Below are 18,754 nucleotides of genomic sequence, written 5' to 3'. Positions count from 1 at the left end.
ACAAGGCCGCCCACACTTGGGTTGCTGACAAAGAAACCTTGTTGACCACGTGCAAAGCAATTGGCCAAGCAGTGATAAGTTACGCAGCACAAGTTTTGTCTCGTCAGCTATTTAACACGCAGTGGAATAATATTCAGATCTGTCAGAATTCCGGCCATTGGTAAACTTTGCACGGCCAGAAGCTGCTTTACTATTAGCTTAGGGCTATCTCCTCAGTTCCCATGCAGACCACCTACATCAGGAGACAGAAATCCTTTCTGTGCGAAGACATGTTGTTATGACATGTCTTGACATTAGGATATGTTACCTAAGCAGTATCCACTGTAATCCGGCGATAGAATTCAAATCACCAACTTGAGAGTAGGAAACCACTGCCAAGAGACACCAAGAGACACCAAGATGTTTTCATGATTTAAATTGAGAGGTTTAGGATCTCAATAGCATTCACGAGGGTACGGTATGACAAGCGGTAAACAGGTCATGAGTTGTCCAAAACACTTGATTATATTGGCCTCCCTCGACAATCAACTACTCCGACTCGCAGAGAGTTAACTGCGTTCTAGCAGATGCAACCAACTCAATTTCTATTGGGTCTATTATTGTTGTTGTTGTAGTAGTGTGTTATACATCGAGTCGGTAGCCCGGCACGGGATAGCTATGAGCACCACACAGGCTGGAACATTGAGCTCCAATTTATGTGGTGTTCATTGCTGTCACGAAGCTTAGCTGCGAGCTACCGGACGCGTCCACAGGTTGCGGATAGTGGAGTGCTTCATACGTTGCAGCTACTACTACAACGGCTGTCGCGGACAATCAGCGTTATCGAGGGGAGAGTCTCAGTGAGAGGCCGGGCGACACCGGCTCTTGCACAAATACTGAGTGCCAATGATGCTCCAAATGACAAGGCGAGTTATTGGCGCTTTTAAATAACCATTGGCCATCCTGTTCCCGCGGCGATCGGTCCTTTGGGCCTGAACGAGCTTGCTTATCTACAGGAGCTTGACGAGGATCGATGAAAATGTGGCTAAAACAACAACAACACACTGCTACAACACCAACCACATCTACCGGCTGCCATGGAATTGCTAATATTTATGCCATAGTGGAAGAAGTGTATTCCGCTGTAAACAAGGACCCAAAACAGGGATCATAGGTCAGCAAATCCTACTCAATTTTACGGAAGTTTTTTCTGCGTCAGGCTTGCGGTGTTTGACCCCGTTTATCGAAGTCGACTTCGAACTGAACTCTGCAATGCAAATGTAAAATTTGCCCATGGACATTTCATTAAGTAACTGGGGTAAACGTCTCACATATCAATGAGTGCTGTCCAACTCAAGTTTAAAATCAAAGATAAGAGACTTCCTTTTTATAGCCGAGTCCGAACGGCCAGCCGCAGAGCAAAACCGCTTTAAGGAAAAGTTTTAACAAAGTTTCTGTGCACGGCATAGTACCTCACATATCTCGACAGCATTAGAAGGGAATAACCATCGCGGATATTTTGCTGATGTTCTTGCTCGGTTAAATCCTCCCAGATTTAATCCTGCATACAAACCCCCTCGCCTCCCATCCTAGCAGCAGAGTTCCTAAATCTGGATATTTAAAAGAACTTAACAAACAATTTTAGGATGAAAACGCAATACATTTTGAAAAAAAAAAAACAACTTTTGAAGAATTTTTCTTGATCTCCGGAGTTTAAAACGAGAAGGGCATGCTAATCTAGGCACACATACATTTGAAGAAAAGCCAAATTACTACTACATCCGTTATAAAGAAATAAAATAACAAGGTTTTCATACATATAAGCACACATGTACATAAAATGTACATATATTTTTACAAAAACAAAAATATAATACCAAAAAAAGTAATGTATAAAATTAGTTTGTTAGTTACCTATGCCATGGGTGTTACAAAGAACAGCAGCTAAAGTTGTGATAAATATATTAATTATATACTGTATATATATATATAATACTTAATAAATATATATACGTATAGTATGTATGTATGTGTATAAGTATTCCAAAACTACATATATTCGCTTGAAATTGCAAAATTGCACTTCTTTACCTCACTACATTTTTAACTTACGGACTACGAAGAGTGTGTGGAATAAATATCTTAGGTTAACTAATAATTTATTATTAAATAGTTTCGGAACGAGGATCTAACTTGTGAATAGCTTGCATTAAAGTCGGATTATTGTTAATGCTAATACCTTTTTTTGACATATCATTAAGACGTTCGGTTATAGGTTTCTGATCACGGCCTTTCTGCCACCTGGAGAGAGGAAAGTATTACGAGTTAGCATAAAAAGATTGCAAGAGGGCCCGTGATATTTCCAGAAGCTTACCATAAATGCGCACACGTATGCAAAAGTGGTATGTATAAGGGCAAGAGATCAATATCACACAATGTCTCATAACGATTCAATGCCAAGGCTGCCCACTTTTCGGCTGATGGATGTGGAACGGGTGAATTAGTGCAGGCACATACCAAACGGCATAATATCAATAACACTGGCTTGGAACGATCCATAAAAATTTTATTCAATAGCATGAACGTATTTTCCAATAACGAAATACAGGCATCATTTCGCTCATCGAGTAATTGACATGCCTTTGACAACTCGTTGTCTTGCAAAAAATCCAAAAATATTGTACTGTTTCTCAGCACCGAATTACGTACTATATGAGTTAAAAGTTCTTCAAAGGCTAAACCCCTATCGGCAATAAGAGATGCGGAAAAATTCCCCATTAAAACCTTATTGGGAAAATCTATATTGGCCATTTCCTGGGGATGGTCACGTTTTAGACTTTGAAACATATCACGAAAATCAGTGTAACGCCTTTCTATAGTTGCTGGCTGTTGGTCCATAGAATTGCGTGTGTCCTGGCGCACTGTGACATTGTAGACTACATAACGTTTCACTTTTAAATCTTCACCATCGGGAGGCATTATGCGCGCAGACAGAATTTCAAAAAGCAGAGCTGGGCTATTGTCCTCGGGTAGTTTTTCAGGATTGTAGCGTGGAGGACGTTCCCAGATTTCTAAAAAAGGAAATACAAAGAATTAATGCATTATGTACTCCTTATACATATATAAATGCCTTAGTGTGCTATAGACAATAATATGTCACGAACATCCTGTGAAAGAAAGGGGAAAGACCAAAATTTCTATCCTGATTTAATTTTGAGACTAAATGCACGTAAATGCGAATACCTTATGTTAAAAAAGTTTTATGTACTTACAAAAGTTACGGGCAAGGGGATTCATAGGGAACTAAGTAAAAGCTTAGTGCGATTGAGATAACACTGTAGATAATGGATATAAGAAAGTCCAAAAACCTTCAACTTTTTTCATATATACGCTAGTTTCTTATACGGATGCATATATTGGGTTGCCCAAAAAGTAATTGCGGATTTTTTAAAAGAAAGTAAATGCATTTTTAATAAAACTTAGAATGAACTTTAATCAAATACACTTTTTCACACTTTTCTTCTAAAGCAAGCTAAAAGTCACAGCTGATAACTGACAGAAGAAAGAATGCAATTACAGAGTCACAAGCTGTGAAAAAATTTGTCAACGCCGACTATATGAAAAATCCGCAATTACTTTTTGGGCAACCCAATAGATATAAGAGTTTTTTTTCTTATACGAGTAGTGTGCATATTTCTAAGTACACAACATCATAGTGGTGTTTGACAATATCACTTGAAGTGGCAGTGAACATGTCATGATAACATTTGCGCAGTACACCGATTATCTAGTCGACCAACAAATGTTTATTTTTTCTAAAATTCAGCTAATTTTGAAATCCTTATACACAAAAGAGGAAAAAATTTTTGTCCACGCCACTACGCATTTGCACAGTACATCGATCATATTGTCGACAAACAAATGTTTTGTAGAAAACATTCAAGACCGTGTTAATGAAGTTGTCCATAGGAAGCAAATTATTTGCAAAATTTTCTTTAAAAAAATCTTTGACGAAAAAAATCTTGATGGACAAATTTCCCACTGGGATATACCCTCAGGTTCCGAAGTTGTTATTTTGTTGTAGCTGTTTGTTGTGTTCTATCCTTCGTCTGCTTGATTCTGTTGAGTGTCAAGACCCAGGAACTCTGCGACTAAGATGGGGTACGTCCACAGGGTTCTGGGTCCGAGTCGAGTGGGTCTGGCTGAGCAGTTAAACACGTGACGTGAATCGTGCGATCCCTGGTTACAATCGGGACATAAATCTTGCACGTTGGCATCAATCCTCGCTCTGTAGGTGTTGAGGCGGCTTCATCTGCCGGACCGTAATTGAGCCAACAAATGTCAACAAAAATTGACAAAACGTTGGGACAAATGAAATAAAACGGAGTTTTTATTTACGGAACTTAGGTCTAAAGAGCTTAAGGTAAAATTTAATAAAATCGAATTGGATCCCGAAAATCTGAATAGAACTACTCTGGTTTTCCGGGGGAGGTCAACTTCTTCAGGTGCAATGGGAGGCGGTTGTTCTCTATGGACTACATTCACCCGGTAGCCATTTACCGCATCTGCAACAGTGTCTGCATGAATGTTGTCTAGACCTGCTTGATATGCCGCTTGATCTAGAGGTAGCGCTGAACCTCACGCTCAAGATTATGTAGATTTACCTTAAGGCTTCTGGGCGGTGGATATCTATCCACAAGATGTTAATTTGGATGGTCTCTGAAATAACAGCCCAAAATTTATTGCTTAGACAGCATCTAGTTAAGTCTTCGCATGGAGGTGGCCCACATGAGAACTGAGGAGACAGCCCGTCGCAGTTCGAAGGGCGGCAAAGCTGACGAGACCACACTGGCGTGGTCAACAAGGTTTCTTTGTCTGCAACCCAAGTGCTGCCAGCAAGTGACTTGAGGACCTTTTTTTACTTTTGACTTTATTGCAAATTGCTATGGCATGAGGGGAGAATGTGTAAAAGCTTTCTAGTATTCACCTCACGCGTATTTGTAGTGAACAATGTGGCTGAAGATTTGGTGGCAGATATTTTCAGATTTCTTGCAGCGAAATATGAGGCAAGTTTGTTGAGGTAGACGTTCAACCTATCGCAGATGTCAACAATGGGTGGGGGCCTAATGCTATGATCGTACAACCGTCCGCATATGATACCATCTCTATGCCGTCTGGTGAGGGTGGAATGGAGGATAGGTAGAAGTTAAACAGCGCCAAAGATATTACCCCACCTTGGGGAACTCCCTGTTTCACTCTACGGTGCTTCGACTTCTTATCCCTAAATTCCACAAATGACTGGCGACCACACTGATAATTCGCGACCCAGCGTTTCAAGCCCGTCTGGAGTGACGTGTTGGCGATGTCCTCAATAGTTTGGCATTGGTGACCGTGTCGAACCCCTTCTATAGGTACAGTGCCACGACGACCGTCCTATAACATGGCCTGGGCTGATTGATGGCAGGCAAAGCAGTTGTTGTGCTATGCAGTCTTCGAAATCCATGTTGATGCCCGGCGAATGGAAATTCTCCTACGAAGCTCGGGAGGAGTAATGCCTCAAGCGTCTTTGCTACTGGTGAGAGAAGGGAGATCGGTCTGTACGACTCCCCCAAACTCCAGTCCTTTTCGTTTCGAAGGTTTCGAAGTAATGTGCAAATGTGTGAAAGTTCCAACAGTGCGGTCCAAGACGTCTTAAAGAAGGGTGCCTGACCATGTTAAATCGTTGAAGACATATAGCCGACAGCCCATACAAATCGTTTATGAAATTTTCATATAGTTGTCGCGAAAATCATGCATGACATTTTAAGTGACATTGTGAACGAACATGTCATCATGTCTGATGACCATTCAAGTGACAAATCTGTTACGATGTCCTTAGGAAGCGTCCGTTTTTCGAAGAATAATTGTGCTGACTTTTTTGTGGACACGTTTAGTGAATTCGTCGAGGATCAAATTTTATAACAATCTGTAAGACACTTCAGCAGATATGCCATATCAGTGACAAAATTCAAATTGTCTAAAAAGTCTTTGAAAACAATGTCACGATAGACGTTTGTACTGCTAGGATCCACATGACAATTCAGCAGGCCGCGTCGTCAAGACTTTAGAAGGAGGTGTCCTGACCATGTTAATTGTTGAAGACATAAAGCCGACAGCCCATACAAATCGTTGATGACATTTTCATATAGTTGTTGCGAAAGTCATGCATGACATTTTAAGTGACATTGTAAACGAACATGTTATCATGTCTCATGACAATTCAATTGATAAATCTCTTACGAAGGCCTTTAGGGAGCGTCCGTTTTTCAAAGAAAAAATAAATAAAATTTAAAATTTTTCAATAAAAAATAATTATGCTGACCTGTTCTTGGACACGGTTAGTGAATTCGTCGATAATCAAATTTTATGACAGACAATCTGTATGTCACGTCAGCAGATATGCCATATCAGTGACAAAATTCAAATTGTCTAAAAAGTCTTTGAAGACAATGTCATGATAGACGTTTGGACTCAAACCCAAATGACAACTCAACAGTTCGCGTCGTCAAGGCGTGTTAAAAGAAGGTTGCCTGACCATGTTAATTGTTGAAGACATATAGCCGACAGCCCTTACAAATCGTCTATGACATTTTCATATAGTTGTCGCGAAAGTCGTGCATGACATTGTAAGCGAACATGTCATCATGTCTCATCACAATTGAATTGACAAATCTGTTACGATGTCCTTTAGAGAGCGTCCGTTTTTTCGAAGAAGAAAATAAATAAAAAATCTGCGGACTTGTTCTTGGAACGGTTAGTGAATCGTCGATAATCAAATTTTATAAAAGACTATCTCTAAGACGTCAACAGATAAGCCGTATCGGTGACAAATTCAAATCGTCCTAAGGAAGTTTTCGAAGACAATGTCATGGTAGACATTTGGACTGCTGGGAATTCACTTTTTGTCTGCATGGTTTGTTTTTTTTTTTCTATGGAATTATTGCCAAACCAAATGTCCAGACGTATTCACACCGATTTTTCATAAGTTAAATATTTTTATAGAAATTTTTCGTGTATACGTTTGTTTCCTTTAAGAGTTGTTTCTTATATCAAATCATTTTGCAATGAAGGATCAAAGAAAAGACATGGTGTTTTGAAAAAATTTCTTAAAATCGTTTTTTTTTTCTTATACACGATGTGCTTGTAGCGGTTATATACTGTATTTTTTATTTATTTACCTTTTTGATTGGACTTAGTCTCAGCATCTTGTATTGTAAGTGTTCCCACCTCTATACTATCTGGGCTATCTAAATCTTCCGGATTATCAGGTACATCTATCGATGACACATGTGTTCTTCTAGCCATTGCAGCCCGCACTGTAAGTAAATAAAAATATTTTTATAGTTAGAAATGGTACTAATGCTTTTATTAAAAAAGATTTGGCCTGAGGCGAATCTTGTTAAGTTCATTGGGCTTTTCCTTCCTGTAGGGTGAACTAAAAGGACATTATAAAATGTGAACAAAGTCCACATGCCAAATTTTCTCATTTTCGCGTGTCACTTAAGAAATCAAGTTGGAAGATCTGCTTACATGTAAGCCATACTAGATTGAATGCCGATTTATAAAATATATACAGTGGCATAGATTAGAGATATGCGCGTGAGTGAATTTCCACGAACGCTCACGAGAAAAAAAATTTTATTCACGCACGCTCGCAAAAGGCATTTTTATGTCGACTCACGTTCACGCATGCTCACGAGACGAAAACTCAAGAGACACTCACGAAACATTCACAACTCACGAGAAATTAATGACTCACGAAAAATTCACGAGTCACAATTAAATATTTTTCCATAAAGTGAATAATAATTTTGTTCTTCATGCGTCTCAAATCATACAGCATTTGAACGTACGAAAATTAATGTATAAAATGTATCAGCCGCTTAACCAGTTATTTGAACTTTTCATTTTTATGCATCTGTAGACAGATTTGTACGTTAAAATGCCGTATGAGTTGAGAGCACTCAAAAATTTTGGTTTTTTAAATTTTAGTTGTGATTTTATCGCGAGTCGTAAGTGTCGATTCAGTCGTGGGTGTCTCGTGAGTCGTGAATTTCTCGTGAGTCGCGGTTTTCTCTTGAGTCGTGATTAGTGTCTTGAGCATGATTTCACTCACTCACTCGCACGAAGCATCTCACTCGTGATCTTGCGTTAACGTGATTGGATTTTAATCTCACTCACTAATCACGCGCACACCTCTAGCACAGATATGTTTCAATCCCATGGCAGCCGTTTGTTCGTACCGGATTGACCCGATGGATTCCTTCATCGGCAAGGGCTGCCGCCTCAGTGTACAACACTGCTACAACAACAACAGATATATTTACATACCTCTTCATTAATACCAAGTACGTAAACTGACAGTAACGTAGTAAAGAAAAGATTTTACCCTAAAATGTTAACCAATTATAATACTGAGGAACTTGGTAAACAATTTTAGCAACTAAAAATATTTGGCAGAAAAACTTTTTCATTCAAATTTTTTTTCTAAAACATGTTTTTTCAGTGGTGTACGTAGACTTTTCTGTGTCACTGTATATGACATGGTTGTTGGAAGTGATCTAGGGACGCAGCATGCCATTTCTGACAAATTGGATAAGAATGGCGCCATCTATGTGCTCAAGAAGAAAATTTATAAGATTCATTCATAGCATTCTTAGGACGGAGGGCAACGGTAGACCTCTATTTCCCATTTCAACGAGTGCTATACATATCAAAACTTGATTATGAATCACATGGGACCAACTTTTTAGCTATATCATATATTTCCAGGTGTTACAAGCAGATGACAAATCTAGTATAACCTTCATTCTAAGTCGAAGGATATAAAATTGGTTTCCGAGAGGGTATTTCATCCGACGAAAATAAAATTGAACTAACAAAACGGTAGAAATTCACTTGATTTGGAATCAAAGCTTATTTAATACGCCAAATGTTCCAAAATTTTAAGTTTATTTGAAGTGAAAGTCAAAGTGGAAATATTACTTAGTTTAAAAACATTATAACACAAGTCCATGGACCTTAATTATTAGTACTAAAAAGTCACCTAACGAGTTTTCTCTTAACATATGCAGCAGTTTTTTTTAGTTAGAACAATCTTTTCATTTTAGTTGCGTCTTTATACATGCAGTTAAATCTGAACAGCCATCTCCCGCTTATTTCTACGCCAATGGGCTTGTAAACAAAATCTAGGTAATAAACAATTACACAAAACAAACCAGATATACATATATAAGTCGTTTATGCTAAATGCTATAGATTTACTTGCACAGACATACATATATGCATACATCATATATTTGCTGATCGATCACTTATACCTTAAATTTCTGAAATTTAATACGATATCCCGCATAAATTAAACAATACTTCAAGCACAACGTCACTTCCGTTTTAGAAAACTCTATAGTTTTTTTTATGAACATGTACGAGTACATTGTAAATAAATACACATCTACATTCATTTCTTCAATAAAGTTGGCATGAACAAAAGCAAAGATTCCAATGAACAAAAGAGATGTCAGACATACTCACACCCCTCTTAGGCGTACTTATCGATGTGACTAATCACAGCGAGATTGGCCCAGAAAGCAACTAAACAAAAAACAATTCATCAAATACAATTTACAAATTTACACTAATATAATATCCAACATATGTTGTCGCCTCCCAGCAAGCCATCCTAAAACAACAACCTTCTTATGGCTTTTCTCATGTTGAAGTGCGAATTAGGTCATAAGTGCGAAAGTGTAACTTACTCTCACAATTGAAACTTTAAACTTTATAAAAAGTAAGGCGACAACCGAACGATACTGTTGCAGTTATTAATTTACTATTACTACTTGCTATTGCGATGTCAATTCACAAATAAATGCACTATACTAGACGGCTGACGAACAGCTGTATCAACCGAATATTATGGTGTAGAACCGAATATTGTTGTAATGGTTGTGGCCGAATTCGTAGTTGTTATAGCTAATGGGGGGTTCGCAACAAAAGATTCTTGGCTGTCACGGTTTGCTTCGGTACATCCTAAAATGCCTATTTTTAATATATTTTTCCTTGAAAATGTGGAGTTGTTGATCAAGATTTTTAGGGTAGGACGGGAAGGACGGGAAGGAAGTATGCTTCTTGGAACACAGACATTTTGTACCATATATCAAAACTAAATTCCTACTCTAATCCCAAAGACCTTTCATGTGCATTGCAATATTCTTGTCCCCAAAATTGGACAACAGATTTGTACCCCTCTCCCGGAATCTTTACGTTGAGTCTCGTATTGTCCCGATCAGCCTACATGTCTGCAATGCGGGGTTTTTTTGGGTGGAGCTCCCTGCATGTATTTAATTTTTTATGCGCACAAGTAACGGTTTATGTTGTTGTTTTTTTTTTGGTATGTTCGAAGCAGAAAGAAGATCATCTAAAGCAACGTGGTTGTTGTTGTTCTTTTTTTTGTAATACGACGTGTGTACAACAAGAAGAAATAAAATAAACTGTCCCCAACATAGAGACCTTCGAACCAGTGTTTTTACCAGTTTATTCTGTGTAAAGAAAAATACGCCAAAGCAGCCGCGCAACCGTCTAAAATAACTGGTTACATGACCTACAAATTGTGTTAATTAAATTGAATTTACCCCAAACAACCTGCAGGATATTAAAAGTCAACGAATGCACATACGCATGAGTATATGCATGACCTACAAATTGTGTCAATAGAGTGAATTTACCCCAAACAACCTGCAGGATATTGAAACTTCTACGAATGCACATACGCATGAGTATATGCACCGTTCTCAAAATCAATGCTTTATTCTGATTTTGACACTAAGCATCAGGATTCACTAATAAAAGATTGGGTCACTTGCAAAAAATTAAGTGGATAGGCCCAATGAACATCATTAAGGATGTCAAATCTGCCGATTTAAAATGTCATCAAATAGGAGGAATCGTAAACAAAGAATGAATGTAAAAAAGAGAACAAGTTGACATCATAAATGCCAAGTACTGTCAAAAATTAAAAAAATTGTAGTCGGCTGATCGTTGGCTTAACGTTTCTTAGTGAATCCTGACTAAGCATATAAGAAAAATCATTTAAACGTATAAAAATCATAATTCGTTCCCTAAAATAAGTTTATTTTTTATTACGTGTACGACTGTCTCCGCCGGGAAGGGGTATTCGACCGGCTGGTATAAAGCTGGTGGCTGCTACGTTAATGTCTCGGAATTTCTTCTCAGCAATGCGCTAATCTGAGGGAGTTTGCAACTCATTAAAGCAGCGATTGATGAACCGTCTCAATCGGCTTTCTTCCGGTTGATATACGTCCGGATTTCAAAGGTTTTGAAGTCGGATGGTTGGTCAATTGCTAGGCAATTTTATAAAAGATGAAGTCACTAACCCAACGAAATCAAATTAACAGCCTTTATGCTGAGGCATTCCAATATCCATAGCCCGAGAACGCTTCTCATGATGACACACAAAGCGGAGCCCAATCATAAAATATTTTGGCGGAAATTTTCAAAAACTCTGATAGCAGCATTATTCAATACGAATATATGACATGATAATTCTTAAGAAATCGAAAAAAAACCGTGCGTTGTTCCCGCCGGAATATGCATAGTGTCAGAAGAAGGGAGGGTTAGCCACAGAACAAATCTCAATGTGTGGGTAACCGGCCCAGATATATTAATTTACAGGTAGTGGCAGTTGCCCAACAACAAAATATTGAGTGCATTATCTGTCATAATCTGTGATTAGTGCAACTCTGATGTTGTGTATGTTACTAGTTCGCGCCATTTTTCGTTATTTGTGTGTTTTATGGTTTCTAACAGATAGTGCACTTCGCGAGAAAAATCTCCAATCTTCTCCTTTGATTCAACATATTCAAAAGAGTGATACGTTGCTATACGCGATATATCTCAACGACACTGCGTCCTACAATAATTAACCCAGTGGTGCAAAAACCAGCTGATTTTGTTTTGTTTACAATGTGCTGAACAATAAAAAATTTAATCGCTTTATATATTCTAAAAATCAAATTATTAAAAATAAAAAAAAAATATTATGGAGGGTGCAGATCTACTAACACAAGATGTTGATAAAACACAGGTAATAGAAATGTTTTAGTATACTATAATTTCAAAATTTACTCAGCGGTATGGTTTTTTAGCTTCCACCTTTGCACCAGAAAAGAATTTTGGCATTTGTTAATCATTTTCTTATTACCTCCTGTAACTTTCTTAATGATTTTTCATTGCAATGTGAATCGAAATTTATTGAAATTGAACGAAAACTACAAAAAGTAGAAGCAGCATTATGCATATTGGAAGCCAAGGTAGGTTCAGTTTAAAAGTTCCCCTATGGTTAATAAGAAATGTCTGTCAATTGTAGCTGGCCTCCATACCGGATGTGGAAAATAAAGAATCCCAGGAAACAGTAAATGTAGAGTCAACCATACCTAGCGAACTCGATGACAGAAAGACTGATAAACCGGTAAATGAAACTGCAGAAATTGAAACACCAACCGTCAAGGGCATTCCAGCAGCTGAACATGACTTGTATAAAAAATTCTTTAAAATGCTACAAGTCGGAGTGCCCTTGCAAGCAGTTCAACTGAAAATGCAATCCGAGGGTATGGATTCGAATATTCTAAGGTAGGAAAATTGCCTAATTGTTAAACTTTTCAATCTTTTAATATGTTGCATAATTCTTTAATTACAGTAACCCTCAAGCCATTATACCTGTAGAACATACAAACGATAGTTGATGTCTTTTTTGGAGAAGTGCGTATGTTATCCATCAATTAATTAATTATATACTGTGATAAACTTGAAAATTTTTTACATAAGTTTATTCAGCAGCATGAACAAAAAACGTATAAGTAATGTTTAAGTTTTTCTTGATTGAAGCTCAGCAAAAAGACATTATGTATTGTTATTTTTTTAAAAACAAAATGTGAAAATTTTAAAGATTATTTTTATCATATAAAATAGAAAAAAATTACTATAAATCGCAGAACAACAGAATATATGGAATTAATTTTATAAAGCTAGAGAAAAACACGAAAACAATCGATTTTTATTATAAGCATATTGCAACAATAATTATTAATGTCTGCGTTGTTTTTATAACCATGAAATACACACCATCCCAACGTCTACTTCCAAATCGTCCTAAAGTGATAGATTCTTGCAACTTGTATAGAACATTCAAATTTGTTATTTAAACGTCAAACTATTATCTTTCTAATATGTTGTTCCTACGTTCCAACCAAACTAAAAGGGTTATACTTCTTACTGGTTGTATGGTTGCCCCTGTTCCTTAATGATATGGGTGAGGATTCCAATCTGCCCCAAGCCACTATGGACATACATCTAATCCAACAATCGGCTTGTTGTGCGCTCTGAATACCGAAAAATAATCCCGAAAAAATCTAACTATGGAATTTATCGTTGCTCGCAAAATCCCTTATCATTCACCATTCTATGCCTCTAGTCTGGTTCAAGTATCGTATCAGAGCCCCGGCACTTAGGCCTTTAAGCAGCGAAAGCCAGGCAGTGACATGTTCCAACGTCTCGTCATTTTCCACACATGCTACCCAAAAACTCTGTTACTAGCTATAACTATTCTGACCTCTTTACTCCGCTCCGGATAAGGAGCTCCCAAACAATGAGGAACGTGTCAGCCAAAGAGAAGGCGTAAATTTCCTTCTTACATGTCTATACCGTCCGTGACTTTCCCGTCCCGGTATTTGTAGCCCTAATGGCTAACTTACTTACTGGAGGCCATCGTGGCGCAGAGTTTAGCATGTACGCGAAAGCCTAGGTTCAAATCCCGCCGTGAACATCAGAAAAATGTTCAGCCCCTTACCAACGCTGGCTACATTTGTGAGGTATCCTGCCAAGTCGAAAATTCTCTACCAAGTGGTGTCGCTATGCGGAACACCGTTAAGGCCCGAAATAAAAAAGGACACCCCTTATCATTGAGCTTAGACTTTAATCGAACTGCACTCATTGATATGCGAGTAGTATTCCCTGTTGCGTAATGGAATGATAATGAGAAATTTAGTTTTTGATAATTTGTTGTTGTAGTCACATTTTAATGTGGAGGGGACGATTCCCGTTAAGCTCTTATAGGCGAGCAAGCTCTTTCCGGTCTATACGACCAATCGCCGCGAGAATATGATGACCATTGGTTATTTAATGGTGCCAATAACTCGCATTGTCGTATCGAGCATCAGTATTAAAGCAAGAGCCGGTGCCACCGGGCCACTCACTCAGACTATCGCCTCGATACTGCTGATTGTCCGCGATTGCAGTAGCAGCTACGCCGTATGAAGTATTCCACTTTCCGCCCAGCTAAGGTTCGCGTGATAACGAAGAACACCACACAGTTCCAGCCTGTGTGATGCTAATAGTTATCCCTTGCCGGGAGAGAAATTTACGTACTTAATAATGGCTTAATTACTGTCCGTTAAGATTTTTACACTCCGTCCTCGCTTTAACACCATACCAACTCATGCCAACCATACCAACTCATGATCGCCCTGATTTCCGGCAGCAGAACCGAGCTATCGTCGGGCAGCTGGAAACAGAATTCAGCCTTTGTGTTCTCATTTAAGACCCCATTACCACTCTGTTGTTATTGTAGCCACATTTACATGTGGAGGAGGCGATCCTCGTAAAGCTCTAATGGGTAAGCAAGCTCGTTCCGGTCCATACGACCGATCGTCACGGGAACATGATGGATATTGACATCAACTCGAGCATCATAGACACTCAGTATTTATGCAAGAGCCGGTGCCGCCCGACCTCTCCCTCAGACTATCCACTTGATACCGCGGATTGTCTGCGACTGTAGTTGAAGCTAATCCGTAAGGAGCATCCACTATCCGAAAACTGTAGACGCGCCCGGCAACACTCAGCTAAGCTTTTCGTGATAACGAAGAACACCACACAGATTGGAGCTCAAAGTTCCAACTATTTGAACTTCCGATAACTGTATTCATGTATTCCATTTGAAACACTTTCCATTGCTTCCAGGTTTCCTACCATCACCTCGATTGTACCGCAATAGTATGACCAGTCTCTATCCATTCTCCCATCGCCTTAAGCTTCATAGCCGCAGTGGCTATCCCCACTTAATAAGTATATGAGCCGGATATTTAGAATAATTTCATGTTCGGTGAATCTATTATACTATCGTTATGTTGCACCTTTGTCTCCATCGCAGTCCCTAAACTACTGGAGCATAAGTCAGTATTGATCTAATCACGCTCCTTTACAGCCAGTGGCCTATCCTCGGATTCAGGCCCCATTTTGAGCCCAAGGCGCCTCTACATAGTTGTATCAGTGTGTTTTACGCTAAGCCCTTGCTGATGAAGGACTTCATGGGGTTAATCCAGTACGTTCAACCAATCCTACCATCACCTCGATTGTACCGCAATAGTATGACCAGTCTCTATCCATTCTCCCATCGCCTTAAGCTTCATAGCCGCAGTGGCTATACCCACTTAACAAGTATATGAGCCGAATATTTAGAATAATTTCATGTTCGGTGAATCTATTATACTATCCTTATGTTGCACCTTTGTCTCCATCGCTGTCCCTAAACTACTGGAGCATAAGTCAGTATTGATCTTATCACGCTCCTTTGGAGCCAGTGGCCTATCCTATGACTCAGGCCCCATTTCGAGCCCAAGGCGCCTCTACATAGTTGTTTCAGTGTATTTTACGCTGAGCCCTTGCTGATGAAGGACTTCATCGGGTTAATCCAGTACGTACAACCGGCCGCCATGCCCTCTACATAGTGCGCAACATCTGTCAGCCTTCTCAGTACGCTTCTGGATGTCACACCTTATTCCGTTTCCTTATGTCGTCGGACGCGCAATGTATCCACCGGTTCCTTTACGTATGGTTTATCTAGTCTCTAAAGTTTGGATCAGTGTGTCAGTCCTCACATTGTTAAAAACCCCTCGATGTCAACGTATACATCTTGGCATCGTAAGATTCTTTTATTTTGCGCACAACCACGAGCGAAGCGGTCTCAACCGATCTTCCCTTCACATGGATATGCTGTTTCCATCTGGGCAAATTGACGAATTTCACACTCTGCTTTATGGTGTTGAGTTGAAAGGGTGTAGCGATTATAGTTCTATATGCATTAAGCACCACACGGTATAACGGTAAGCGCAATGGAAACCGAAAGCTGGATTGTTGCACTATTATCTTAAACTTGCATAAAAAATAACCACTTTTTACATTTTTTTTTGTCTTGAAACACTATTTTTTTAATGTGATTCAAGAGGATTTTTTCTCATATTTTGTTTCCAAATAAAAATTACAAAAAATGTAATTTTGTACAACTTTAAAAATGTACACACACGATGTAAAAAAACAACGTCCTTTTCCTGGCGTCTAAGAAGAGTGCAATGGATGGTGGGGCGAATAATTTAGAACTGAATCATTTGACCCTTGCGTTTCTTGTCACCACCCAATTCGAAATGTTTGCAACGCTTCAATGGGGACTGTTTGCGATACTTGCATTCGGTGCATTCCATACGCAACACAATCTTTTTGGTGGTTTTAGCCTGAAAAAAAAATACAAAAAAGGATTATTAACAATTTGCAACATATTCACTAAGGCTTTCTTACAAGAGATTTCTAATGTTCAAATTTTCCGGTTAACAAAACCGAGCAAAAATTTTGCCCGACCTTTTTAAGAACGTACAGATTTGACAAACGAACTCGTTTATTAATCTGGCATATATTTATCCCACCAAAATGCTTAGTTTCCTTGAAAAGAGAAACAACAGCAAACTGGTTCTACGAATATGCCTTCGGAAACAATTAATTTAAGAGTCTACAACACAAAAACTTACCTTCTTTCTGAAGATGGGCTTGGTTTGACCACCAAAACCTTGTTGTTTTCTGTCGTAACGACGTCTGCCCTGGGCACCCTTACGCTCCTTGGATTTCTTGTATTGGGTGACCTTGTGCAATTTGTGGCACTTGCACTTCTTGCAGAAGGTACGACGTTGTTTTGGTACGTTTACCTAAAATGAAATCGCCAAGAAACTATGGTAAATTCATTTAAACATTCTAGGAGGCACAATAAAATTAAATGGGAGGAAAAATCCCAAATCGTAAACATCACGTTGTAGTCCAAAGATATTTAATGGGAAAAAATACCAAAAAGTAAACACCACTTTATTTTCTGATAAAAATCTTTTTTTTTTGTTTTCATATTTACTTTTAGGGAAATACTTAAAGTTTCTCATTAATAAACATTTTTGTAAACACATTTCATGTAAAAGAATGTTCTTTTTGACCGCATTTCCTTGATGTTTTGTGATTTTTCCTTAAAATTTCATATAAAATTGTTTTGGCACGTACCATCTTGACGAATTTCAGTTGTCAAAGAAAGAAACGAAAAGAAAGAGAAGGGTAATAACGGATGCGCCATATGTGTCAAGAAATGTCGAAAGGTGTTCGAAAAATCGAATAAGGCACAGTTATGCCTACAAAACATAGCTCTGGATGAACAGAGTTGTATACGGATTACTATTTGTTGTGAAATGGAATAAGTTCAGGATACTCTTATAAAACGTAGAGTCAGCTGCTCAACATGAAAAATGTTAAAGTGAAAATTCGGCGGAGATCGGCCGGGATTTAAAGCTGTAGCTCCAGTGCGATGCATAAATGTCGTTTAAAATGAAAACCATTGATATAACTTCCAAAAGATACACAGGATGTGTGCCGCAAACAGCTGAGGGCAATTTTTGTCGGTTCGTTCGGTTGCGCGTGTGCATTATAGTTAAGAACCATAACACATACAAACAACGAAAAATGGCGCGAACTAATTACATACTCAAAGTCAGAGTTGCATGAATCATTTATTTTGACAGATAGTGCGCACAATACTTTGTTGTTGGGCTATTACTTCTACCTGTTAAATTCATCTTGTAAAAAATGATAATTTTATGCAGCCCCGTTTTGATTTTTGAATCGCCGCAGCCCAGGATTCACTGAATAAGGTTAAGCCAAGTGATCAGCCGACATAGAATTTTTTAATTGTTTGCAGTACTTGGCTTTGAGGATGTCAACTTGTTCTCTTTTTACAATCATTCTTTGTTTACGTTTTCTCCTATTTAATGACATTTTTATTCGGTTCGGGTGAGACCACCTTTTTAAATGCGCCTTGATCTCTAGCAAACATTGCAACGGCGGTGTTTTAATGCATACCCAATCAAATCTCTATATATTTAGTAAAAAGATCTCAAGTGATTTTAAATCTTTAAGCGCAGTATACACCTCTGGCGAAATTTTCGTGACCATAAGAAATTTATTGACATATCCTAAACGAAATTTGCGTTACCGGTACCGTTACCGAAAATTTCGTTTGCAGGTATGCAGCTCAAATGAAATTTTCTTTGCGTTACAGGCATTGTTATTTGCAAATAAAAGCGATAAAATAAAACACATTTGAACTTTATTACCTAAAAATGATTAAAATTCGTCAAAAATCACAAATCTATGTTTGCCGCCATTTTGTATTCTATAAAACTATTTTTCAGTGGCGACAAAATGTCTTGTCGCCAACCAAAAATATCGCTTAAGGTAAAGATAAAAGAACTTAAACCCCGTTTACACGTTCTTTAAATCCGGTTTTAATGGCTCGATCATCTGTTTTCCCTTTATAAAATCAGCTGACGAGAGCCTTAAATCCGGATTTAATGAG

General features: G+C 38.4%; 3 protein-coding genes across 4 annotated transcripts; 1 reads left to right on the top strand and 2 right to left on the bottom strand.

Annotated features, from left to right (window-relative positions):
- Positions 1–1,797: 1,797 nt before the first annotated feature.
- Positions 1,798–9,907, bottom strand: LOC106087241 (sorting nexin-20). 2 transcript variants are annotated; one of them, XM_013252210.2, is made up of 4 exons: positions 9,777–9,907; positions 7,197–7,334; positions 2,354–3,050; positions 1,798–2,280 (listed from the first exon to the last, which is right to left on the bottom strand). In XM_013252210.2, coding segments are annotated over exons 1-4 (972 nt in total). In that variant the 5' UTR covers positions 9,778–9,907; the 3' UTR covers positions 1,798–2,144. The 2 variants fall into 2 exon arrangements, with proteins under 2 accessions (XP_013107664.1, XP_013107665.1); XM_013252211.2 differs by lacking the exon at positions 9,777–9,907 and adding an exon at positions 9,655–9,673.
- Positions 9,908–11,984: 2,077 nt separating this feature from the next.
- LOC106087228 (WASH complex subunit 3) lies at positions 11,985–12,985 on the top strand. The gene is made up of 4 exons (XM_013252202.2): positions 11,985–12,124; positions 12,186–12,350; positions 12,407–12,669; positions 12,737–12,985. The coding sequence occupies exons 1-4, from the start codon at positions 12,080–12,082 to the stop codon at positions 12,780–12,782; spliced, it is 519 nt and encodes a 172-aa protein (XP_013107656.1). The 5' UTR covers positions 11,985–12,079; the 3' UTR covers positions 12,783–12,985.
- Positions 12,986–16,268: 3,283 nt separating this feature from the next.
- On the bottom strand, positions 16,269–17,497 carry LOC106087223 (large ribosomal subunit protein eL42). Its single transcript, XM_013252197.2, has 3 exons — positions 17,410–17,497; positions 16,896–17,069; positions 16,269–16,604 (listed from the first exon to the last, which is right to left on the bottom strand). Exons 1-3 carry the CDS (start codon positions 17,410–17,412, stop codon positions 16,467–16,469), a joined length of 315 nt encoding a protein of 104 aa, XP_013107651.1. The 5' UTR covers positions 17,413–17,497; the 3' UTR covers positions 16,269–16,466.
- Positions 17,498–18,754: the final 1,257 nt, after the last annotated feature.

This window comes from Stomoxys calcitrans, chromosome 3, assembly GCF_963082655.1.
Source record: "Stomoxys calcitrans chromosome 3, idStoCalc2.1, whole genome shotgun sequence".
In the NCBI taxonomy this organism is placed as follows: Eukaryota; Metazoa; Arthropoda; class Insecta; order Diptera; family Muscidae; genus Stomoxys; species Stomoxys calcitrans.
This window is presented reverse-complemented; position numbering and strand designations above follow the sequence as displayed.

Coding starts and splice junctions, on each gene's coding strand:
- LOC106087228 (XM_013252202.2), top strand. CDS start 12,080: ATGGAGGGTGCAGATCTACTAACACAAGATGTTGATAAAACACAG. Junction 12,351..12,406: donor TATGCATATTGGAAGCCAAG/GTAGGTTCAGTT, acceptor TGTCAATTGTAG/CTGGCCTCCATACCGGATGT. Junction 12,670..12,736: donor ATGGATTCGAATATTCTAAG/GTAGGAAAATTG, acceptor CTTTAATTACAG/TAACCCTCAAGCCATTATAC.
- LOC106087223 (XM_013252197.2), bottom strand. Junction 16,605..16,895: donor AGCCCATCTTCAGAAAGAAG/GTAAGTTTTTGT, acceptor TTTTTTTTTCAG/GCTAAAACCACCAAAAAGAT.
- LOC106087241 (XM_013252210.2), bottom strand. Junction 3,051..7,196: donor GACTAAGTCCAATCAAAAAG/GTAAATAAATAA, acceptor TTCCTTTTTTAG/AAATCTGGGAACGTCCTCCA. Junction 2,281..2,353: donor CATACGTGTGCGCATTTATG/GTAAGCTTCTGG, acceptor TCCTCTCTCCAG/GTGGCAGAAAGGCCGTGATC.